This window comes from Fulvia fulva, chromosome 2 (genome assembly GCF_020509005.1).
Source record: "Fulvia fulva chromosome 2, complete sequence".
NCBI classification, from domain to species: domain Eukaryota; kingdom Fungi; phylum Ascomycota; class Dothideomycetes; order Mycosphaerellales; family Mycosphaerellaceae; genus Fulvia; species Fulvia fulva.
The window spans coordinates 211,974-220,314 of record NC_063013.1 but is presented as its reverse complement, the minus strand read 5'-3'; the positions used below and the strand labels follow the sequence as shown (position 1 = coordinate 220,314).

The following is an 8,341-nucleotide window of genomic DNA, read 5'->3' as shown; positions in this document are numbered from 1 at the left end:
CCCGCCCCAAAGCCGGTATGATGGCTGATATGGAGAGGTCGCCGCCAGGCTGGGTTCGAACCGATTCTGGGCGCGTTTTGTCGGCAGGCCAGACTTCTTTTTGAGCTCTCGGTTACCTGCGTACGACTTGTTTGCCTTCTGATCGGGTGTTTCTCGATTTCCCATTGAGCCACGGAGCCACAAGACTGTAAATCAGTTCAACTAGGTACCGCCGCGTTAGGCGAGCGGTGAAGGCGTCAAGAATTGGGGCCAGGGATGATGGATTGTGGTGTTTGACAAGTGACATGACATGAAATATGCAATCACCATACTCGAAACTCATCTACTTCTTCCCCTGCCTCTTGGCCGCCCTCTTCAACCCCCTCGTATCCTTCTTCAACCTCGCATCAACCATCTTATACTTCCCCTTCACACCCCTCGGCCGTCCACTGCCCTTATTCTGCCCCCCGGCTTTCACAACCTTAACCGGCTGCCTCTTCTTGCCCCCCTTGGCCGCCTTCGCCATCAACTTCGAAATAGCACCCGCCTTCTCCCTCTCCCCCATATCCCCATCCTCCGCCAAGCCTTCACTCTTCTTCTTCAACTTCTCCAACCTGCGCGCCGTCCGCATGGTCTTGCGGGCCTTTGCCTCGCGGACCTTTTTGATGGGGCGGGCGTTGAGGGCGCGGAGTTTTTCCTTGATGGCCGCGGCGGCTTCTTTGCTGACGGGGCGTTGGAGTTTGGCGTGTTTGTTTTCGTCGTCGAGGAACCATTCGGGGAGGCCGTCGACGTCGCGGAGGGAGTATTTGTTGAAGTTGTCGTCGAGGAGTTGCTGTTTGGTCACTTTGCCTGTCGCGAGTTGGTGCGCGAGGGTCATGGCTTCGGCTGTGATGATGTCGATGTTGGGGCGGCCTTCGGTTTCTCGTTCTTGGCCGGGTTTGACGGTGCGTTCTTCCCAGTCTTCTTCTTGTTCTGCGCCTGCGACGTCTTCGGGTCCCGAGTCTGACTCGCCATCTTCGTCGTCGTCTTCGGCTTCGGTCTCGAAGTCATCGCCTTCCCCAGCAGTGGGCGCTGCCTTAAGCTCTGGCGAGTCGACGTCGATGCCGCTGTCTCTTGCCTTGTCGTTATCTGGCTCAAGCTCTTCGTCTTCGTCGCCATCGAGCCCGTCTATCCCGCTGAAGATGTCTTGCTGGAAGAACGACGCCGCTCGTCTGCTCAGTCCACCCTCTTTAGGATCCTTGCCCTGCAGATCTGTTGTAAAGCCTTCATCTCCTGTATCGCTATCGTCGTCATCGTCATCATCCTCGAGAAGATCCTCATCGCTGGCGTCGGAATCGGCACCTGTCTCGCGCTTGTCAAAGTCCTCGAATGGCTCTTCGTCGTCTTTCCTCGCACGCTTCGCACGGGCTTTCGCTTTGTGATCTTCTCGCCGCGACTGGTAGTCTTCGTACATGCAATCAAGCTGTGCCTCCAACTCATCCAGCTCCTCGTCTTCCTCTTCCTCGTCTTCACTCACCTCCTTTGGCTTCTCGGGAGCGACTTGGGTGTGCATGCGTCCTTTCACAATCTGTCGCCGCACATCTGAGGCTTTGTCGACATCCTTCAGACGGAAGACAGGGTCGTTCTCGCCAGCTTCGATACCAATTTCGGAAGGCGTAGTCATGCCCATCTGCATGCGCACAATGTCTTTTTGCTTGCGCTCGTTCTCTTTCCGCCGCTCCTTTCGCTTCTCCTTGTTCTGCTGTTCTTGCAGCGCCTGGACTTCCTCTGCATACCGCATCTCATCGTCCATAGACTCGACCATTGCAACCTCCTCTCCAGCCTCTCCCTCGGCAGGTTCTGGTTTGGCTTCAGCCTTCTTATGTGTTCCCTCTTTCTTCTGTCGCAGACCAAACACATCTCTCGCCTTCAATCTCCATCTGAGCAGAACCTTGAACTCCTTGCGACCAAGCACCTTCAAGTCCTCACAATTCTGCCTAACCTCTTCTGTCGTGTCGGGAATCTTGGCCAACGCAGCCTGTGCGATCTCGTCTCCTGCCTGAGTGTCGAAATGGAATCTGTTGTATCTTCCTAGCATATCAATCGGATCGTGAGTCTGAATGAACTCATACGCAGGGCATTCGTTGAACTGTGTCCAGTCACCCTCTTCGTAACCTTCTCTCTTCCTCTTCTTCTTCTCCGGGTTGAAGACTCTCGCTTCCATGTTAGCCTTGCCCTCTGCTGCCTCCATAAACGCATATGCCGGGTCCAAGAACTTGGGGTCCAAGTGCTTTGGCGCCTTGTAGCCCCTGCAGACATAGAAAGTCTCGGCAGAAACATTTCGACTACTGGGTGGCTTCGTCTGCTCAACCTTGGAGAAGAGCTGCTTGAAGATCCACTCCAGCTTCGCACTATCCTTGGATCTGAAGACCTTGGTCACAAAGGTTCCATTCGGCGCCAGGAACTCGGTGGCCAGCCTCAGCGAGCTCAAGACCAAGTCGTTCTGACTAAAGGCATCCTGCACCCAGGCAGTACCAACATTGGGCGCACCATCGTGTATGACACAGTCGGCCTTCCACGTCTTCAAATGCCCTCGAATGGCGGCGCGGCACTTGTCGGTCGTGATGTCGCCCTGGAAGGTAATCGTCTTCGGGATCGGCTTGATCGGCGACAAGTCCACCCCGACGATGAGCGACTTCTGCGGCATCGTCTCGGCGGCGACTTGGAGCCATGATCCGGGTGCGGCGCAGAGATCGATCAGGCATTTCGCATTCTGCAGGAAGGAGTACTTCTTGTTGAGCTGGATCAGCTTGAAGGCAGCACGAGCGCGGTAGCCCTTCTCCTTGGCGAGGTAGTAGTACTTGTCGAGACGCGCTTTCGCGTGCTTCTTCTGGATCGCCATTGCGACGGTATTGCTACTCTCAGCGCTTCACAGAGAATGCGAAGTGCTCTTGTCTGCCCTTTGTGGCGGGTAGAGAGTTTCCCGCTGGAGAAAATATGCTCGAGGCAATTTTGCGCGGGATCCGAATGCCGAGCCGAAGCAAGTCTAGCCGAACGCTCCTCCCCCACATAATCACACTGCCACGTGATTGCCCACGCGTCTTTCACGCTCAAACATCATCAACGAGACACCGACCTGATCATCACACCTGCAAGATGTGTCCCTGTGACATCCAGTGGTCACTACAGCATGCCAAAAATCTCTCGTGCTGCAATGCGGGACCGTCACCGTCACCCAGATCCAGATCTTCGATACCCTCCACCATGGAACGGCGACCGCACCCTTTGCTGGATGTTGAGGACCCACGGGACCGTTTCATGAGCACTCCGCTATCCCATCGAAGCTGGAAAAGTCCCCAAATCTTACTGCCACAGGATCTCTGCTCAACATCAACAATACATACCTCAATGCTGAACTCTCGTCCGACATGGCGCCGGTTTGGCATCAATGGATCAACGATCTCCCCATAACATCTCCTGTCCATGGTTGCAAAGGGGTGTGCGCGCTCACAGTAACGGCAGCTGCAGTGGAGCTGGTTGAGTGCCGATCAGAGCCTGCCCAGCCGATGAACTACACTGCAATCAGAGCCTGCCCAGCCGATGAACTACACTGCAATCAGGCTAAATGACACACATTTGCCCTATAGCTGCCAAGCAACTGGTTACAAAGTGCGTTGCGGTCTTTTCGAGATCCAGGATCAACCATCTGCAGCGATTGGGCGTTACGAGACTATCAATGTCAACGTCGGCAGATATGAGGTCACTTCTGAGGAGATGAGCCGTGATTGCACTGGCCATTATACCTGGAAGACTTGCTCGTTCAGATCTGCTATCGCTGAGTCCGACATGCTGACCTATAACGACACTTTGGTGAAGGTGGATACCAGGAGCCCGCGCGCTCTCAAGACTGCCGACAATTCTGAAAGGGCGGCTAGTGAAGTCAACGCCACGGTGTCTCTGACTATCGGCGGGATTGGACTGCTGGCCTCAATGAACCTCTACACGGCGATCGGCATGTGGGAACCTGGTAGTGACTTCCCACACACCGACAACGTCAACACCTGGCAAACAAGCCTCATTCAGAATGCTGATGATTTTCATGCCCGCAAAGATTGCGCCCCAAAGTGGAAAGATTTAATGGACGACATTACTGCCACGCTGAACGAGCTCATGTTCCGTACATCGGTGGAGGCAGCGCGGAGCATGGCTGCAGGCGATCTATTGGAGAGGCTTGACGCTGGCTTCCAAACCGAGTACCAGGTCGATGGGCTCCGTATTGATGCGCAACCAGTATTCCAGACTCGCTGGCCGTTCTACTGGGCCGCCGCGAGTGTGCAAGTCCTCTGCGTTCTGCTGGTTCTCATCACATATCGGCACTACTGGCTGCTTGGTCGTACCATGAGCCTCAGTCCGCTCGAGATCGCTAGGCCTTCAATGCGCCAGTCATGGACACGCTGCTCAGGACGAGGTCCGGCAACGCTCTGGATGATCTCAGCAAGACCCGGATCAAGTATAGCGCTCGCGTGATTCGACATGAAGACAGCGCAGACCTTGATTACAGCTTCGTGGTTGATGGAGCAAGCGCATCGCAGGGTAAGAAGCTTGCCTTGCCTCTTGGCGGCTGACAAAGTCGCGCAGTACATGGGCCATAGAGCGCGCTTCGATGCAGTGCAACATCGCGTAGTATACACTGTATCGATACACCGAAATGTCTTACAGCATGCCTACCAATCCAGCATCTACGCGCAGAAAGATACGTACCTACCGCCACACGTGGGGAGATCGACGCCGAAGATCATGCAGGTCGACATGCTTCCCCTCCCGATGCTGGCGCATCACTAATCTCGAACTTGACGATAAATCCTCGAGGTCTACCCTGTAAAGACACGACAAGAGACTGACTGGACTAGTGACAACATTCGCTGTTCGCAATCTTTCTGTCGTAATCGTCAGCACAAGGACATCACCATGCGGCTGCGGCACAGCAGCGTCAACCGGTAAGACGTCAGCTGAACGATGTCGGGCATACCAAACACAAGCTCTGGACCGTCTGAAGAGACTTGGAATGGTAGATACAATGGCTATACCGCGACGGTCACGATTTGCAGCGCTGTGTCGCTATACAATGCCATCGAACTTGGTCTGTTGATAATCACAACTTTCAAGCAATGGAGCGGGTTATACTTCTGGAGCATGGCTGTCTCGACTCTGGGCCTTCTGCCGTACAACATCGGGTTTATGATAGAGTATTTCAACCTCACACACCTCGCTGTCGGCAAGTCACTCGATGGTATTGGCTGGATCATGCTCATCACTGGCCAAGCCCTCGTTCTCTACTCCCGTCTAGGTCTTATCCTCCATAATCCGACCATATTGAGATGCATCAAATACATGATCATCTTCAACGCAATCGTATGGCACACTACCACAGAAGTCCTCAACTTCGGCCAAGCATTCGGCCCAGTGCGCCCCAATTCCCCAAACCGCGCTGGCTTCGAAACAGGCTATCGCTACGTGGAAAAAGTGCAAATGACCGTCTTCTGCGTCCAAGAATTCATCATCTCCGGCGTCTACGTCTGGCAGACGGTAAAACTCCTCAAAGTCATCTCCAAAAAAGGCACCCGTCGCGTCATGTGGCAACTCTTCATCGTCAACGTCGTCATCATCATCCTCGACATCGGGCTTTTAGCGATTGAATACAAGGACCAACACGTCCTGGAACAGACTATCAAGGGCTTCACCTATAGCATCAAACTCAAACTTGAATTCGTGATTTTGGGTAAACTCGTCGATCTCGTCCAATCTAGCAAACGGACCCTCTCAGGCGCTTTCGTCGGCGGCGAATCTTACTCCACCGCCGCTACGGGCGAACTATACCAAGATACTCACGACCCACGGCCGCGTTGGCTTAGAGATCTTGAACGGCGCTCTTCGGCAACGCATACGATTGGGAAGGACGCGTCCGGGGAGACGGGGACGAGCTCGATTACGGCGAAGGGCCCGACGACGATGTCGATGGATTTTTCCGAGTTTGAGAATGAGATGCCGGCGCCGCTGCCTTTGTCGTTGGAAACGTACACGAGGAGGGAGGAGACGTATAGGAGGCGGAGGGGGGCTGGTGGGGTTATGTATGCGGAGGCGTTGAGGGGAATGGGTTTGTCGAGGTCGAGGGGGGTGGGGATGAATGGAGGGGCGTGATGGTGCGGGGGCAGATCTCATTGAGTTGCGCGTCTTCACTGATTTCTTCCCCTGGAGGAAAAGAGATCGAGCGTCATCGCCGCGCTTCGCGTTGACTTCCTACTTTATGACAGGACTCCCAGGCCTATGGTGCTCACTTCAACAGAGATACAGACCGGAGCCTGTGTCGCCTTATCATTTGCACACCCAAGCAAAAGGACAAGCCCGAATTCATTTCCATGTCAGATGTTCGGGGGAAGAATAAAAGTCAGCATCATCACAACCATATCGGGCTTGCTAACCGCCAGAGATCCACGGCTCATGATCTTGGTGTGACAGACACATCCAAACATAGCCAACTACTGTGTCCGCCGAAAGGAATAAGATGCTTAGCCTGGGTCATGTGCATCTCCCGCAGGCCAGTCACCTCCTTCATCGAGCGAAGGCACCCGAAACGAAGTCGCCGTCGTCCCGGAGCTTGCGGAGGGCCACGACAAGGCGGGTGAGTGTAGGGGCTGCCGAGCGTTAATTACATCTATTCGAATACTAATTGCGTCGCGCGACGTCTAGGTAAATGTAGATTGCGCCCGTGCTATATCTCCGCCTTAGCGACATAGATAGCAGCACTTTTGATTGGTCAAAACTAATCCTGTATACCGCTTGTAAGTGGCTAGAATATAGCGCTACTAGAAACTTGTTTCTCCAGCCCGTACGGTACGTTAGAATCACTATTCACTCCGAGGCGCTCTAAGCCCTCGCTCGCTTAGTCTTTTGCTCGCAAAATGCTGTATATACACGAATAGCGCTCGGCGGTGCCTTCGCTCGTCTTTGAGGCAGGCCTCTGCCTCTCTTCAACATTTTATACTCAAGCGGACTGATGCTTTGGCGACGGCTTACGAGCAGATGGTCACCTCGATGCCGTCAGAATCCGCTGGTAATGATGCCATCAAGGAAGCGCGTACTCAGTGAGCACCTCGAAGATCAGAGTACCTGCGAGCGTTCCAACGGTCACCCCGACCTGTTGAGGTTATGTCTGAGCTGAGCAGCCAAGTCGCGCTGTGAAGGCTACTCTGCAAGGCCAGCGAGATCTGTTCGCCAGTTCGGAAGACGCTTTGAGAGGTACAGACGACCAGCGACTAGATCACATGGAAAGCCGAGCCCACACCAGGCGGACCATCCTATTGAACCACTTACGCTATGTGCGCCCGTGGGTATACTCATGCGCAGACAAACTTACACATTAGCGGACCAAGCCCTCTGTATCGATCGTCGAGAGCAAGTCAGAGGACCTTGGACTCTAGGACATTCTGGTAGTGTCTCATCGCCTCGCTGCTTGGGCCTACCAGGCCAAAACTTTCGAGCAAACCATGGCTTTGTTTTCGTGGCATATTTCTATGCTCACTGGCTCCCTTCCCGCTATCCTCTTCTGCTCACCACAGAGCCGCCATAGGCATCAAAGCAGAACAAACAACCAAGGGCGAAGCGACAATCAAGTCGGAACCGGCAGCAGAATCAGAATCAACGACGAAAGCAGAACCGACAGTCAAATCCGAACCGACCGAACAAGACGAACATACGGGTACTCCGATCTACGTAATCTCTGTTCGCTGGCTGGACGAATATACAGAGGATACCGAGGACGCCTTGGCACACTTTCAAATCGGAGATGCATTCCACGCTCCCCAGGCTGCCATGGAAGAAGCGCACAGGCAATGGACTTCAGGATATCACCAGGGAACCAACTCCCAGACGCTCTTCGGTAAGCCCTACATCGTTGACTACAGGAAGGCGATGCCGGCGCTTTCAGTGCATGCCCTGGGCAAGTGAGCTATGTACGCCTCAAACCCACGCTACAATTTTGCGCCGAGCGCGCCCATGCGGCCTGAAGCATGGTGGACGGGGATCTGTGTTCAAAAGACGGAATTGCGCTGATTGGAAAGTGGGGTTGGTAAACCAAGTACCGGCAAGTCAAGTGAGAATAGGATGGTGAGGAGTGAGTTGGGCGGCATTTTGCAGAGTCGTTTTGGAATTCGGATGATGATGTGTTCTCGTTAATGAGAGAGGAAAAGGAGCGCTTCATATAGTCATGCCTCAAGTGTAGGCACCTGTACTGAAGCAATGATAATGTCTCTATCGAAGCGCCAAAGTCACCTGGCTGCAAGCAACAGCCGCTGCAGTGTGTGTGATTGGTCGGTCCTGAGGTGGT

The 8,341-nt window shown here is 54.0% G+C and overlaps 3 protein-coding genes across 3 annotated transcripts; 2 read left to right on the top strand and 1 right to left on the bottom strand.

Moving 5' to 3' along the window:
* Positions 1–322: 322 nt before the first annotated feature.
* CLAFUR5_02383 (AdoMet-dependent rRNA methyltransferase spb1) lies at positions 323–2,860 on the bottom strand (the record flags this gene model as incomplete). Its single annotated transcript, XM_047901531.1, has 1 exon — positions 323–2,860. One exon carries the CDS (start codon positions 2,858–2,860, stop codon positions 323–325), a length of 2,538 nt encoding a protein of 845 aa, XP_047758319.1.
* A 698-nt stretch (positions 2,861–3,558) lies between these two features.
* CLAFUR5_02382 (uncharacterized protein) lies at positions 3,559–4,485 on the top strand (the record flags this gene model as incomplete). The annotated part of the gene is made up of 1 exon (XM_047901530.1): positions 3,559–4,485. One exon carries the CDS (start codon positions 3,559–3,561, stop codon positions 4,483–4,485), a length of 927 nt encoding a protein of 308 aa, XP_047758320.1.
* A 489-nt stretch (positions 4,486–4,974) lies between these two features.
* CLAFUR5_02381 (uncharacterized protein) lies at positions 4,975–6,156 on the top strand (the record flags this gene model as incomplete). The annotated part of the gene is made up of 1 exon (XM_047901529.1): positions 4,975–6,156. The coding sequence occupies one exon, from the start codon at positions 4,975–4,977 to the stop codon at positions 6,154–6,156; it is 1,182 nt and encodes a 393-aa protein (XP_047758321.1).
* Positions 6,157–8,341: the final 2,185 nt, after the last annotated feature.